The sequence below is a fragment of the Pan troglodytes genome, chromosome 4, assembly GCF_028858775.2.
Source record: "Pan troglodytes isolate AG18354 chromosome 4, NHGRI_mPanTro3-v2.0_pri, whole genome shotgun sequence".
Taxonomy (NCBI): domain Eukaryota; kingdom Metazoa; phylum Chordata; class Mammalia; order Primates; family Hominidae; genus Pan; species Pan troglodytes.
In genome coordinates, this window is record NC_072402.2 from 70,764,376 (window position 1) to 70,781,772 (window position 17,397).

At 37.3% G+C, this 17,397-nt stretch overlaps 1 protein-coding gene across 1 annotated transcript in view; it reads right to left on the reverse strand.

The window, feature by feature from the left end:
- Positions 1-204: 204 nt before the first annotated feature.
- Positions 205-17,397, reverse strand: part of FBXO4 (F-box protein 4) — a 128,204-nt gene continuing 111,011 nt past the window's right edge. The window contains exon 6 of the mRNA XM_016953354.4: positions 205-682. Within this exon, the coding sequence (XP_016808843.1) occupies positions 555-682 (128 nt within the window). The 3' untranslated portion in view covers positions 205-554. The remainder of the gene's footprint in view (positions 683-17,397) is intronic.

Genomic DNA, 17,397 nt, shown 5'->3' on the forward strand with positions numbered 1-17,397 from the left:
CCTTTGGGAAGTGAGATTGCTTGTAAACCTCCATTGTTAAGGTATTGACTGACATAATTTTCTCTTTTGCTGAGAGGTAAGTTCCTCTTAAGATAAAAATTGAAGAAATAAAAAAAATCCTTTTGTGGGAAACTTGGAAACACAGAAGTCAGTTGAGTGACAGAGAAAACAAAGAAGTCAGAAGAATACTATTATTCATTTGTTGAACAAATACATATTAAGTGTTTATTACGTTCCAGGTTCTCTTCTAAACAGTGCGGACAGAACAGTAAACAAACGAAACCAAAATAGTTGCACTTATGAAGCTTATACCATAGTGGGGAAAGAAAATAAAAACACACACACATATTAAATTATTTGAAATATGAAAGGCATATGGGCTATGAAGAAAAACAAAGTGGCGAAAAGGGACAGAGAGGGTAGATGGGATACATCTTGCAAAAGGGAGGTGTATTAGTTTTCTGCTGCTAGGTATCAAATTATTCACAAACTTAGTGGCTTAAAACAACACCCACTGTCCAGCCTCAGCTTCAATGTGTGCTGTGCTCAGGATCTTACAAAGCTGCAGTCAAGGAGTCAGCCAGAGCTGGTTTCATCTGAGGCTCAGTTTTCTCTTCCAAGCTCATGTAGTTGTTAGCAGAATGCATTTCCTCCCAACTGTGGAACTCAGGGCAGGATGCTTCTACACAGCCAGAAGAAAAGATTCTCTGTAGTTTACAGTCTCTGAGCTCCGGAAAAATCTAGGCATTCTTTTAAATGAGTCACCTGATTAGATTAGCCCCACTAGTATAATCTCCATTTTTATTAATTTAAAGTCAAATTGATTTGGGCACTTAATTATATCTGAAAAATTCTTTTCACCTTTGCCATATAAGGTAACATTATCACGGAAGTACTATCCCATCTCTTTTGCCATATTCTTTCAGTTAGATGCAAGTCACAGGTGTGCCCACACTCAATAGGAGGGTTTTACAAAAGGCTGTGATTCATTTGAGGCCAGCCCAGAGTACATCTGTCACCAGAGGTTATAGGAGTCTTCAGCAAAATAAGGAGAGAGAGCAAGTGGATATTTAAGGGAAGAACATTACTGACAGAGGAGAAAGAAGTGCATAGTTCCACAGGTAGGAACATGTCTGGGAAGTTTAACATCAAGCAAGGAGTCCAGTGTGATTGGAGCAGCAATGCACAAGGATAGTGGGGAGGTGGTCCAGAGTGGGAACAGGTTGCCCGATTTTACAGAGCTGTGAGGAATATTGTCAAGATATTCTACATATTACATTTTTAACATTTTCATGAAGTCTCACTCTTTCAGCAAATCTAGAGGACAAATAACAAGAAATGAAAGGTACTTATGTATTTTGTGACACTATCAGGTGTCACAAAAAAGCACAAGTTGTGATTATTTGTTCTCACCTTAGAGAATTTGAGCTCAATTTTAACATAGCTGCATGTTACTTTTTTGCAAAGAACAAGGTCACTTTACTATACCGGGGCTCTCAACTTTGTCATTACAGTTAGAATAAAATGAAACTCTCTCTTGAATAAAGCCATGGGAATAATATGTAACTATGGATAATCATTTAATTCAAGGGAAGAGGCAAAGCATTGGGTTCTACATCTTATAGAAAATGAAAAGGAAGATGTATAGCTGAAGTAAACAAAGTAGAGGCAAAAATAAACCAGTTCCAGAAGACATCACGTTAAGTGAAATAATCCAGGTACAGAAAAACAAATATTGCATGTTCTCACTTATAATGTGGGAGCTTTAAAAAATGAATTCATGGAAGTAGAGAGTGCAATGATGATTGCCAGAGGCTGGGAAGGGTAGTGGGGAGGAGAGCATAAAAATGGGTTAGTTAATGGGTGCAAAAATAACAATCAGAATGAATAAGACCTAGTACTTAGTAACACAACAGGGTGACTATAGTTAACAGTAATTTATTGTATGCTTTAAAATAACTAAAAGTGTAGAATTGGAATGTTTTTAATACAAAGAAATGATAAATGCTTCAGGTGATAGATACCACAATTACTCTGATTTGATCATTACACATTGTATGCTTGTATGACAACATCACATGTACACCATAAACATATACAACTATCATGTACCCATAATAATTAACATAAAAATTTTAAAAACAAAATAGAAAATAAAACCAGTTCCTGGAATGGCTGGTAGTAGAATATCGTTCTCTGTCAAGTTCTCTGCTTCAACTGTCCTTTCCCCTTTATTGGAAACAATCGTTTAATGAAAACAAGATTAAGCAATGACTATAGTACAGATTGGCACTTGCAAATCTATCCATAACTGCTTTTCCACTTTAATATTTTTAATTAAAAGGTGTCGTCTTGCTTCATGGTGAACAGAATATGAGTTATCCCTCACCAGATAAGGCACATGTCCCAAATCCCACCCATCTATTTTCTCCACTGGGAGAGGGGAATTGATGGCATGCTCTACCTGAGAAGGTAAGGCAGCAAAATGCTCCTGGAAAGGTCACAACACTCTCTTTTAACGGGCACGCCGTCAAGGAGATACCACCTCATTTCCTTACTGTTTGAATTCTGAAAGGGCTGCCCATGCTTCTGTCATAGGACCAACTGCTTTGTTTGCCTGCTGTGCAGTAACATACCAACACACCAAGACTGCAGGGTTTACAGCAGAAGAGGAGTTTAATGATGGCAGGGTACTGAGCAAGAAAATGAGAGGAGACCGTCAAATAAATCTCCCCAAGGAGTTCTGGGCTGATATTTCTAAGGGGATTGTGGATTTTTAAGGGGATGAAAAATTGAGGTCATTGATTAGTTGGGGTTAGGAGGATGAAAGCATCGGGTCTTGAAAACTACATTCTTTGCTGAGTCAGCTTCCCCTGTGGCCCTTCAGACCAGTGGATGTCAGTAGTTCCACTGTTATGCAGGACATGAAAGAATGTCTCAAAGGGAAAACTTAACATTTTAAAATGTTCAAGTTGTTTTCTATAGAGCAGTTAAGAGGAATTATAATCTTCTAACAGAGTCTACGTGATTCTGAGGCAATAGGCAAACAACTATGAGGACGTGGGTCAGAGAACAAGCTGACCTAATGATTAATGCTGAATGCACTGCAAACTTAATTTATTTTTGTTTTTCCCCTCCCTTCTTCCCTGATTAACTTTATAAAATTTGTAGGGATGGTTTCAGTTCCTCTAATTTGGCAGTGTAATATGCTTAGATTTTATGAAGCGCATTCCAATTTTAGGATTCTTTCTATCAGGGCTAAAAAGAAGGTGGGGGACGGGGAGTGCTTAGCTAGAAATATACCTGCTCATAACCTTGCCTCTCATCCTGCAAGTGAGTACTCAAATAATCCCCTCAAATAATGTTGCCAAGGTAACTCCTACAAAATAAAGAGCTCTGTTTTTGCATACTTCTGTTGACACAGATACTATGAGCTTAAATAAACTGATTAGTGAACTCCAACTGTAGTGAGGATAAATAATATCTCCAATTCATAGAAGCCATGCAAAAATAAAGTCTTTAGGTTTTCCTTTTAAAAAAACAAATCTCTGAACCAAGTGCTGGAGAGCACTCCCTTTTCTGTGAGGAAAGGGAAATTTGGGTGGAGCTTCTCAATACACCCAAGAAACAACTGATGACTGAGGAGTGGGATTAGCCTTTCTTTAGTACCCTCCCCACCAAGTATTCCCTAGACATCTCAGACCATCATATTAAGATGATAAAGTTCTTTACTCAAGGATTAGTTAGCTTTCAAAATGCATATGGTATGTGAAGAAAAAAAAAGCTTGTAACTGTCTACCTGTGGTAGAAAGGAAGTCATTTACAAGTTTGTATCATATATTTTGCTCCTATCTCTGTCTCTTCTCTAACCCTTCCAATCCAGTCCAGCATCTCGCCACTTATCCTCTGGAAATTCCAACTTTCCCCATCAAAGGTGACTCTGCCCCCTCAGGCCCTTTGTGTATATTATAAACTTTAATTCCCCAAGATAAGGCTGGATGCAAACAACGCTACTCAAAGCCTTTTGGTAAATGTTTGAATTTCACTAACGGCTGATTTTCTCTCTGTTTTAATTAAGAGGTAAATACATTTATCTAAGACAAGAGCTAACGACCCGTTTTATTTTAAAGGGCCATAGAGTAAACATTTTTGCCTTGCAGGTCATGTGGTCTATGTGCTGTTTTCCAATCAAACGTTTTATCAAAACAGGTGGCAGGAGGGTACTAGTTTGGTGATACCTATGTAAGCCATTTTTTTTTCTTAGTAACAAGACTAATCTCATATTCTAATATGCTACTTCTTCTGTAGACATAACTTTACTTTTGTCCATTTTCCTCACATACCCATCCACTAAACATGCAAAAAAAAATGAAGAGAAGAATTTGATTATTTTACAGATTAGGCTCCCATCCCAAACCACCATTTAAATTTATGGTTTTTATCTTCCAAAATTCTAATTTCTACCCCAGTGGTTCTCAAAGTAATATCTGAAAAACACTAGGAGTATATGAGACTGTTTTAAGCAGTCTGCAATGTCAAAACTATTTTGATAATTATACTAGGATATTACTTGCCTTTTTCACTGTGTTGACATTTGCACTGATGGCACAAAATTAATAGTGGGTAGAACTGCTGTCACCTTACCACAAATCAAGGCAGGGTCAGTTTAAACTCAGTTTGTATTTTTTTAAAGGCAAGTTTCAGTTAAAAATGTCCTTAATGAGCCAATAAAAAATATTAATTTTATTAAATCTTAACCATTCAGTACTTCTCTCTTTAATAGCCTGTGTGAAAAAATGGAAAGTGCACATAAAGGACTTTCACTGCATACCAAAGTACAAAAATTGCCTCTGGAAAAAGCTCTTGCATGACAGTTTGAGCTGCAAGCTGAACAAGCCTCTTTTCTCATGGAACACGATTTTTATTTGTAGGAATGCTGGCAGACAAACCATGGTTCTTCAAACTTGAGTATCTGGCAGGCATTTTCTCAAAAATGAAATAAGCCTGTCATTTAAAGGAAAACATATATAGTAATCCAATGCCAATGACAATATATGACCTTTAGAGAGAAAATCAGAATTATAGAAAGCTTGTACCTGCAACTATGAGATTAACAGTTTCACAATATTTAAAAATGCTTCTGATAAGATTGGTCATAATATTAACCAATGCTGGAAGCATTCCCTTTGAAAACTGGCACAAGACAAGGTTGCCCTCTCTCACCACTCCTATGCAACATACTATTGGAAGTTCTGGCTAGGGCAATCAGGCTAGAGAAAGAAATAAAGCGTATTCAAATAGGAAGAGAAAAAGTCAAATTGCCTCTGTTTGCAGTCAAATTCCCCTTCTACATTTAGAAAACCCCATCATCTCAACCCCAAAACTCTTTAAGCTGATAAGCAACTTCAGCAAAGTCTCAGGATACAAAATCAATGTGCAAAAATCACAAGCATTCCTATAAACCAACAACAGACAAGCAGAGACCCAAACCATGAATAAACTCCCAGTCACAATTGTTACAAAGAGAATAAAATACCTAGGAATACAGCTAAAAAGGGATGGGAAGGAGGAATAAGAGAGGACACAAACAAATGGAAAAACATACCATCTTTAGAATAAATATCAAGAAAATGGCCATTCTGCCCAAAGTAATTTATAGATTCCATGCTATTCCCATTAAACTACGATTGACATTCTTCACAGCATTAGAAAAAAACTATTTTAAATTTCACATGGAAAAAAAAGAGCCTGTATAGACAACACAATCCTAACCAAGAGGAACAAAGCTAAGAGGCATTGTGTTACCTGACTTCAAACTATACTACAAGGATATAGTAACCAAAACAGCATGGTGCTGGTACCAAAATAGATACATAGACCAATAGAACAGAACAGAGATGTCAGAAATAACACCATACATCTACAACCATCTGATTTTCGACAAACCTGACAAAAACAATCAATGGGGAAAGGATTCCCTATTTAATAAATGGTGCTGGGAAAACAATCTAGCCATATGCAGAAAACTGAAACAGGACCCCTTCCTTACACCTTATACAAAAATGAACTCAAGATGGATAAAAGACTTAAATGTAAAACCCAAAACCATAAAAACCCTAGAAGAAAACCTAAGTAATACCATTCAGGACACAGGCATGGACAGAGACTTCATGACGAAAATGTCAAAAGCAATTGCAACAAAAGCCTAAATTGAGAAATGGGACCTAATTAAACTAAAGAGCTTTTGCACAGCAAAAGAAGCTATCATCAGAATGAACAGGCAGCCTACAGAATGGGAGAAAATTTTTGCAATCCACTCATCTGACAAAGGTCTAATATCCAGAATCTATAAGGAACTTAAACAAATTTACAAGTAAAAACAAACAAACCCATCACAAAGCAGGCAAAGGATATGAACAGACACTTCTCAAAAGAAGACATTTATGCAGCCAACAAACATGAAAAAAAAAGCTCAACATCACTGATCATTAGAGAAATGCAAATCAAAACCACAATGAGATACCATCTTATACCAGTCAGAATGGCAATTATTAAAAAGTCAAAAACAATAGATGCTGATGAAGCTGTGGATAACTAGGAATGCTTTTACACTATTGGTGGTAATGAATGTAAATTAATTCAACCATTGCTGAATACAGTGTGGTGATTCCTCAAGGATCTAGAATCAGAAACACCATTTTACTCAGCAATCCCATTACTGGGTATATACCCAAAGGAATATAAATCATTCTACTATAAAGACACATGCAGCAGTATTTACAATAGCAAAGACATGACCAATCCAAATGCCCATCAATGATAGACTGGATGAAGAAAATGTCATACATATACACCACGGAATGCTATGCAGCCATAAAAAGAATGAGATAATATCCTTTGCGGGCACATGGATGAAGCTGTAAGCCATCATCCTCAGCAAACTAACATAGGAACAGAAAACAAAACACTGCATGTTCTCAGTCATAAGTGAGGACATATGAACACAGGAAGGGGAACAACACAAACCAGGGCCAGTTGAGGGGTGGGAGGCGAGGGGAGGAAGAGCATTAGGACAAATAGCTAATGCATACGGGGCTTAAAACCCAGATGACAGGTTGATAGGTGCAGAAAACCACCATGACACACGTATATCTGTGTAACAAACCTACACGTTCTGCACTTGTATCCCAGAGCTTAAAGTAAAATTTAAAAAAAACATCACCACTGAGGGCTACAGTGTTCTGTGTGTCTAAGTGGACATGAAAAGCAGTCTAGGCCATAAAGACTGCAACTCCTAGGTGACTCCTAGTGTTGAACTGGGAGAAGAGACAGTGGACTGGAGTTGTGGGAAGATGCAACCTGCTAGGATGCCAGCTGGGGAAGCTAAAGGAGTGCTGACATCACCCCTCCCCCAACCCCAGGCTGCACAGCTCACAACTTCAAAACAGACTTCTTCCTTCCACTTAAGTAGAGGAGAGGGAACAGTGGGGAGGAATTTGTTTTGAATTTTGGATACCAGCTCAGCCACAGCATGATATGGCACCAGTCAAAGTCATCAGGCCCCATTCCAGGCATTTCTAGCACAACCTAGGCCAGAAGGGAACTGGCTGCCTTGAAGGGAAGGACCTAGGTCTGAGAGCATTCATCATTTGCTAACTGAAGAGCCCTTGGACCCTGAATAACCAGCAGCGATACCCAGGCACTATGTTGAGGGCTTTGGGTGAGCCTCTGAGACCTGCTGTCTTCAGGTGAGACTCAGCACAGTGCCAGCTGTAGTGGCTATGGTGTAAAACTCCTGTTGCTTGAAACAATCAGAGGGAAAAGTAAAAGGGGACTTTTTCTTGCACCTTAGGTACTAGCACAGCCACAGGGGGGTAGAGCACCAAGTGGGCCCTTGGGATTCTTGATTCCAGGAATTGAACGTTGGATGGCATTTCTAGACCTGCCCTGGGCCAGAGGGGAGCCCACTGTCCTGAAGGGTGAGTCTCACATCAGGCAGCATTCACCATAAGCTGACTTAAGAGACCTTAGCCTTAAGGGAATGTTGGCAGTAGTCTGGCAGTAGTTCCCATTGTCTATAGTGGTGGGGGCTAAGAGGTAAGGCTTCTCTGCCTTGGGAAGTGGGAGGGAAGAGTGGGAAGGACTATGCCTTGTGAATTGAGTGCCAGCTCAGCTGCAGTGCAATAGAACACCAAGTAGACTTCTGAGGTTTTTATTCTAGTGCCTGACTCCCATATGGCATCTCTGGACCCACCCAAGACCTGGGGGAACTCCCTAGACTGCAGGGGAGGACATAGGCCTTCCTGGCTTTGTGATCTGCTTATTGTAGAGCCCCAGGGCCTTGAAAAACATAGGCAGTAGCCAGAGGGCCGTCACTGCAGGCCTTGGGTGAGAAATAGTGCTGTGCTGGCTTCAGGTCTGATCCAGCACAGACACAGTGGTAGTGGGCACAGGGGTGATTGTGTCACTCCACCCCCAGCTTTACATGACCCAGAACACACACACACACACACAGAAAGAAAGACAGAGAGAGTGAGAGAGAGACTACAGCTGTTTGGGAGAAAGTAAGGGAAGAGAACAAGAGTCTCTGCCTAGTAATCCAGAGAATTCTCCTGAATCTTTTCCAAGGTGGTACCTCTACAAGTCTGCAAGAACCACAGTGTTACTGAACTTACGATGCTTCCTAATGCAGATACAGGTTAAATCACAGCACTCAAGTCTTACCGAATATCTAGAATGCTCTCCCAATAAGGACATGTGCAAATAAGCCCAGACGATGAAGACTACAATAAATATCTACCTCTTCAATGCCAGACACTGAAGAACATCTACTAGCATCAAGACCATCCAGGTAAACATAACCTCACCAATGAACTAAATAAGGCATTCACGACAAATCCTGGAGAAACACAGATATGTGACCTTTCTTTTTTTGTTTGTTTTTTAAATTTTATTATTATTATACTTTAAGTTTTAGGGTACATGTGCACAATGTGCAGGTTTGTTACATATGTATACATGTGCCATGTTGGTGTGCTGCACCCATTAACTCGTCATTTAGCATTAGGTATATCTCCTAATGCTATCCCTCCCCCTTCCCCCCACCCCACAACAGTCCCCGGTGTGTGATGTTCCCCTTCCTGTGTCCATGTGTTCTCATTGTTCAATTCCCACCTATGAGTGAGAACATGTGGTGTTTGGTTTTTTGTCCTTGTGATAGTTTGCTGAGAATGATGATTTCCAGTTTCATCCATGTCCCTACAAAGGACATGAACTCATCACGTTTTATGGCTGCATAGTATTCCATGGTGTATATGTGCCACATTTTCTTAATCCATTCTATTGTTGTTGGAAATTTAGGTTGGTTCCAAGTCTTTGCTATTGTGAATAGTGCCACAATAAACATACGTGTGCATGTGTCTTTATAGCAGCATGATTTATAATCCTTTCGGTATCTACCCAGTAATGGGATGGCTGGGTCAAATGGTATTTCTAGTTCTAGATCCCTGAGGAATTGCCACACTGACTTCTGCAATGGTTGAACTAGTTTACAGTCCCACCAACAGTGCAAAAGTGTTCCTATTTCTCCACATCCTCTCCAGCACCTGTTGTTTCCTGACTTTTTAATGATTGCCATTCTAACTGGTGTGAGATGGTATCTCATTGTGGTTTTGATTTGCATTTCTCTGATGGCCAGTGACGATGAGGATTTTTTCATGTATTTTTTGGCTGCATAAATGTCTTCTTTTGAGAAGTGTCTGTTCATATCCCTCACCCACTTTTTGATGGGGTTGTTTGTTTTTTTCTTGTAAATTTGTTGGAGTTCATTGTAGATTCTGGATATTAGCCCTTTGTCAGATGAGTAGGTTGCGAAAATGTTCTCCCATTTTGTTGGTTGCCTGTTCACTCTCATGGTAGTTTCTTTTGCTGTGCAGAAGCTCTTTAGTTTAATTAGATCCCATTTGTCAATTTTGGCTTTTGTTGCCACTGCTTTTGGTGTTTTAGACATGAAGTCCTTGCCCATGCCTATGTCCTGAATGGTATTGCCTAGGTTTTCTTCTAGGGTTTTTATGGTTTTAGGTCTAACATTTAAGTCTTTAATCCATCTTGAATTAATTTTTGTGTAAGGTGTAAGGAAGGGATCCAGTTTCAACTTTCTACATATGGCTAGCCAGTTTTCCCAGCACCATTTATTAAATAGGGAATCATTTCCCCATTTCTTGTTTTTGTCAGGTTTGTCAAAGATCAGATGGTTGTAGATGTGCAGCATTATTTCTGAGGGCTCTGTTCTGTTCCATTGGTCTATATCTCTGTTTTGGTACCAGTACCATGCTGTTTTGGTTACTGTAGCCTAGTAGTATAGTTTGAAGTCAGGTAGCATGATGCCTCCAGTTTTGTTCTTTTGGCTTAGGATTGACTTGGCGATGTGGGGTCTTTTTTGGTTCCATATGAACTTTAAAGTAGTTTTTTCCAATTCTGTGAAGAAAGTCATTGGCAGCTTGATGGGGATGGCATTGAATCTATAAATTACCTTGGGCAATATGGCCATTTTCACGATATTGATTCGTCCCACCCATGAGCCAGGAATGTTCTTCCATTTGTTTGTATCCTCTTTTATTTCCTTGAGCAGTGGTTTGTAGTTCTCCTTTCAGAGAATTAGAAATATCTGTGTTGAGGAAACTCCAAAAAATTCAAGATAACACAGAGAAGGAATTCAGAATTCTATTGGATAAATTTAACAAAGAGATTAAAATAATTTAAAAGAATCAAGCAGAAATTCTGGAGTGGAAAAAAATGCAATTGGCATACTGAAGAATGTATCAGAGTCATTTAATAGCAGAATGAATCAAACAGAAGAAAGAATTAGTGAGCTTGGAGACAGGATATTTGAAAATACATGGTGAGAGGAGATAAAAGAAAAAATAAAAAAATAAATAAAAACAATAAAACACACCTACAGAATCTATAAAATAGCCTCAAGATGGCAAATCTGAGTTATTGGCCTCAAATACCTGGTAGGAAAAGAGATAGGAGTAGGAAATGTATTTAAAGGGATAATAACAGAATTTCCCAAACCTAGGGAAAGATAGCAACATCCAATTACAAGAAGGTTATGAAACACCAAGCAGATTTAACTCAAAGAATACCACCTCAACGAATTTAATAATAAAATTTCCAAAGATCAAGGATAAAGGAAGGATCCTAAAGTAGCAAAAGAAAGGAAACAGATAATATACAATGGAGCTGCAATACGTCTGGCAGCAGATTTTTCAGTAAAAACATTACAGGCCAGGAGAGAGTGGCATGACGTATATAAAGTGCTGAATGAGAAAAAGTTTTATCCTAGAATAGTATATCCAGCGAAAATATTCTTCAAATGTGAAGGAGAAATAAAGACTTTCTGAGGCAAACATAAGCTGAGGGATTTCGTCAATACCAGACCTGTCTTACAGGAAAAGCCAAAGGGAGTACTTCAATAAGAAAGAACAGGAATGTAATGAGCAAAAAGAAATATCTGAAGATATAAAACCCACTGGTAATAGTAACCATGCAGAAAAACACAAACTGTTATAACACTAACTGTGATGTGTAAACTACTCATCCTCTATATAAAGACTAAACATTGAACCAAATAAATAAATGACTACAACAACTTTTCAAGACATAGATAGTAAAGTACAATAAGATAAAAATTAAAACAAAAAAAGGTAAAAAGCGGGAGACAAAGTTAAGGCATAGAGTTGATTTTTTTTTAGTTTTCTTTTTGTTTGTTTGTTCATGCAAACTATGTTAAGTTGTTATCAGGTTAAAATAATGGGTTATAAGATAGTATTTGCAACCTTCATGGTAACCTCAAGCCAAAAAAGATACATTGGATACACAAAAAATTAAAAGCAAGAATATAAATCATATCACCAGAGAAAATCATGCTCACTAAAGGAAGAAAGGAAATGAAAGAAAAAAGGAAGAGATGAGCACAGGACAACCAGAAAACACATAGCAAAATGGCAGGAGGAAGTCTTTACTTCTCAATAGTAACATTGACTATAAATGGACTAAACTCTCCAATAAGAGGTCATAGAGCAGCTGAATGGATGAAAAAAAAAAAGACCGATTGATCTGTTGTCTGTAAGAAACACACTTCACCTATAAAAACACACAAAAACTGAAAATAAAGGGATGGAAAAAGATATTCTATGCCAATGGAAACCAAAAAAGAGCAGAAGTTGCTATACTTCTTTCAGACAAAACAGATTTCAAGACAAAAACCATAAGAAGAAACAAAGAAGGTCAATATATAATGATGAAGACGTCAGTTCAGCAAAAGAATATAACAATTTTAAATATATATGCACCCACACTTGAGCACCGAGATGTATAAAGCAAATATTATTAGAGCTACTCCAATACAATAATAGCTGGAGACTTCAACACCCCATTTCAGCATTTCTTCCAGACAGATCTTCCAGACAGAACATCAAAAAAGAAATATTAGACTCAATGTGCTCTGTATACCAAATGGATCTAATAAGTATTTACAGAATATTTCACCCAGTGACTATAGAATACACATTCTTTTCTTTAGCACATGGGTCATTCTCAATGATAGACCATATGTTAGTTCACAAAGCAAGTCTTAAAACACTGAACATATTGAAATAATGCCAAGCATCTTCTCTGGCCACAATGGAATGTAACCAAACGTCAATAACAAGAGGAATTTTGGAAACTATACAAACACATGGAAATTAAAGAATAGGCTCCTGAATGACCAGTGGGTCAACGAATAAATTAGAAAATGCTTTGAAACAAATGATAATGGAAACACAACATACCAAAACTTATGGGATACAGCAAAACCAGTACTATGGGGGAAGTTTGTAGCTTATCAGTGCCTACATCAAAAAACAGGAAAAACTTCAAATAAAGAACCTAAGGATGCATGTTAAAGAACTAGAAAAGCAAGAGCAAATCAAACCCAAAATTGGTAGAAGAAAATAATAAAGAATAAAGAGCAGAGCAGAAATAAATGAAATTGAAATGAAAAAAAATACAAAAGATCAATGAAACAAAAAGCTGTTTTTCAAAAAAGTTAAACAAAATTGACAAACCCTTAGCCAGACTAAGAAGAAAAAAGAGAAGATCTAAATAAAATCAGAAACAAAATAGGAGACATTACAACTGATACTGCAGAAATTCAAAGGATCAGTAGAGACTACTATGAGCAACTATATGCCAATTAATTGGGAAATCTAGAAGAAATGGACAAATTCTTAGATACATACAACCTACCAATTGAACTAGGAAGAAATCCAAAACCTGAACAGAGCAATAACAAGTAATGAGATCAAAGCTGTAATAAAAAGTCTTCCAGTAAAGAAAAGCCCAGAACCTAATGGTTTCACTGTTGAATTCTACCAAACATTTTAAGAATAACTAATACCAATCCTACTCAATCTGTTCCAAAAAACATAGGAGGAGGGAGTGCTTTCAAACTCATCCTATGAGGCCAGCATTACCCCGATCCCAAAACCAGTCAAAGACACATCAGACAAAGAAAACTACAGGCCAATATCTCTGAGGAATATTGATGCAAAAGTCCTCAACAAAATGCTAGCAAGCTGAATTGGAAAATATATTAGAAAGATTTTTCATCATGACCAAGTGGAATTAATTCCTGAGATTCAAGAATGGTTCAATATATGCAAGTCAATCGGTGTAATATATCATATCAACGGAATGAAGGATAAAAACCATATGATTATTTCAAGTGATGGTGAAAAAGCATTTGATACAATTCAACATCCTTTTATAAAAAACTGGGTGTAGAAGGAATATACCTCATCATATTGAAGCCATATGTGACAAACCCTCAGCTAGTATCATGCTGAATGGGGAAAAATGGAAATCCTTTCATCTAAGATCCAGAGCACAACAAGAAGGCTCATTGTCACCACTGTTATTCAACATAGTACAGGAAGTCCTAGCTAAAGGAGTCAGAAAAGAGGAAGAAATAAAGGGCATCCAAATTGGCAAGGCAGAAGTCAAATTATCCTTCCTTGCAGATGATATAATCTTCTATTTGTAAAAACCTAAATACTACACAAACAAACCTAGAACTGGTAAATAAATTCAGGAAAGTTGCAGGATGCAAAATCAGCATACAAAAATCAGTATGCTGATTTCTATATATAAAAATCAGTGTGGCATTTCTATATGCCAACAGTGAAAAATGTGAAAATGAAATAAAAAAGTAATGTCATTTACAATAGCCACAAGTGAAGTTAATCACCTAGGAATTAACCAGAGAAGTGAAAGATCTCTATAATGCAAACTATAAAACATTGATAAAAGAAATTGAAGAGGACACCAAAAAATGGAAAAATATTCCATGATTATGGATTAAAGAATCAATAATCTTAAAATGCCCATAAAACCCAAATCAATCTACAGAATCAATGCAATTCCTATCAAAATATCAGTGACATTCTTCTCAGAAATAGACAAAACAATACTAAGATTTATATGGAACCACAAAAGACCCAGAATAGCCAAAGCTATCATAAGCAAAAAACAAAACTGAAGGAATCACATTACCTGACTTCAAATTATACTACAGAAGTATAGTAGCTAAAACAGTTTGATACTGGCATAAAAACAAACACAGAGGCCAATGGAATAGAAAAGAGAAGCCAGAAATAAACCTGCACACCTACAGTAACTCACTTTCAACCCCCTGCACACCTACAGTAACTCACTTTCAACCCAGGTGCCAAGAACAAATACTGGGGAAAAAGACAGTCTCTTCAATAAATAGTTCACAGAAAACTGGATGTCCATATTCAGAAGAATGTAACTAGACTCCTCTCTCTCTCCATTCACAAAAATCAAATCAAAATGAATTAAAGACTTAAATCTAACACCTCACACTATGAAACTACTACAATAAAATGCTGGGGAAAATCTCCAGGACATTCGTCTGGGAAAAAAATTCTTGATTAATACCCCATGAGCACAGGCAACCAAAGCAAAAATGAGTAAATGGGATCGCATCAAGTTAAAAAGCTTCTGCACAGCAAAGGAAACAATCAATAAAGTGAAGAGACAACCCAAACAATGGAAAAAGTATTTGCAAATTACCCATCCGACAAGGGCTTAATAACCAGAATATATAATGAGCTCAGACAACTCTACAGGAAAAAAATCAAAATGGGCAAAAGATCTGAATAGGCATTTCTCAAAAAAAGACATATAAATGGCAAACAGGCATATGAAAAGGTGCTCAACATTATTGATCATCGGAGGAATGCAAATCAAAACTACAATGAGATATCATCTCACCCCAGTTAAAATGGCTTATATCCAAAAGACAGGCAATAATAAATGTTGGTAATGATGTGAAGAAAAGGGAACCCTATCCACTATTAGCAGGAATATAAATTACTACAACCACTATGGAGAACAGTTTGGAGGCTTCTAAAAAAAAAAACAAAAAATAGAGCTACCATATGATCCAGCAATCCCATTGCTGAGTATATACCCAAAATAAAGAAAATCAATATATTGAAGAGATATCTGCACTCCCATATTTGTTGCGGCACTGTTCACAATAGCTAAGATTTGGAAGCAACATAAGTGTCTATCAGCAGATGGATGGATAAAGAAAATGTGGTACATATACACAATGGAGTACTATTCAGCCATAAAAAAGAATGAGATCCTGTCATTTGCAACAATATGGATGGAACTGGAGGTCATTATGTTAAGTGAAATAAGCCAGGAACAGAAAGACATCATTTGTTCTCACTCATTTGTGGGATCTAAAAATCAAAACAATTGAACTCATGGACATAGAGAGTAGAAGGATGGTTACCAGAGGCTAGGAACAGGAGTGAGTGGGTGGTGGAGAGGCAGAGATTGTTGGTGGGTCCAAAATATTTATAAAGAATGAATAAAATCTCCTATTAGCACAACAGGGTGACTGTAGTCACTAACTTAATTGTACATTGTAAAATAACTAAAAGAATTAACCGGATTGTTTGTAACACAAAGGATAAATGCTTGTGGGGATGAATACCCCATTTTCCATGATGTGATTATTATACATTGCATGCCTGTATCAAAATATCTCATGTACCCCTATATAAACATATACCTCTATTAGGTACCCACAAAAATTAAAAAGAACACATAAAATTTTAAAAAAGAGTATGGCATTGTTTTCAGTTCATTCTGTTACACAGACAACAAATATTTTTTCAAGTTCTTATAATGTGTTTATCATTATGATTACCTTTTAGAAAGATATAGGCAGTATAGTACATATTCTTTGTCTTGAATGAGCTTATAAATTAATTGGTGACACACACATGTAAATTAAATAACAATAATTCAAGAAGTAGCTTGAGGCAATATTAGATTAAATTTTCATTTAGCAGTACAGAAAATAAATACAATGAGCTCAGAAGGCTATGAAGGCTATTAGTGAAGGCTGATGAAGAAAGAATTTTACCTGGGACATAAAGGATAAATAGAATTTAGATAAATAGTTTTACAATAAATGTGAGGGACCAGTAAGGTCACAACCTAAGCCAAAGTTCAGAGCAAAGGGTGCATGTATATATACAGCCAACAGCCAGCAAACCTGATCAAAGGGGAAGGTTTGGGTGTGGAGAACAGCAATGTTGCCCACAATTTTCTTTGTTGCAAGGTGCAGATAGTTGGCTCAAATGGGAACTGATAAATTCTTGTAACTTAAAACCTCAGTGCAGAACTTCCTTCAGAATTAAGAAAAACAGGACATCAGAGTAAGCTCAATGTAACTATTGTTGCAAATTGAATATTTTCTGGCTATTTAATACAAGCAGATGGGGGCTCATATTATTATTTCAGGGTGTGCTATGATTCTCCATCTCTCTGCTTTGCCCTTGTTTGTGATGTGACTTCAATTTGCAAATTGGTGTCTGCACATGATGGGGAAAATGGCCATGGATATTTCTGCTTTCATATCCACTTAGCTTAGAAACTGGATGGGAAAAAAATAACTTTCTCACAGCAACTGTATAACAATTTAGGAAAGAATGACTGGCTTATTATAGACCATGTACCCAAATAGAATACCTATTGTAGCTAGAGAGGAATAAAGCTACTAGGATTGTCTCAGAGTTCATCGTTTGCCCAAACCCTGTGATGGTTGTGAGGAATCATCAGGTGCACAGGCATTGAAGGAGGTGCATTCCCCAAAGGTAACAGAGATGCTAAACAGGAAAAAATTAGCAGATTCCACAATAACAACAGATCTCAACCCTCTTGGTAGGTTTCTCCAAGCAATATGTTAGAGATGTATAATATATCTTCATACTATGTGCTATCTATGAACTATGAATCTCAATTCTA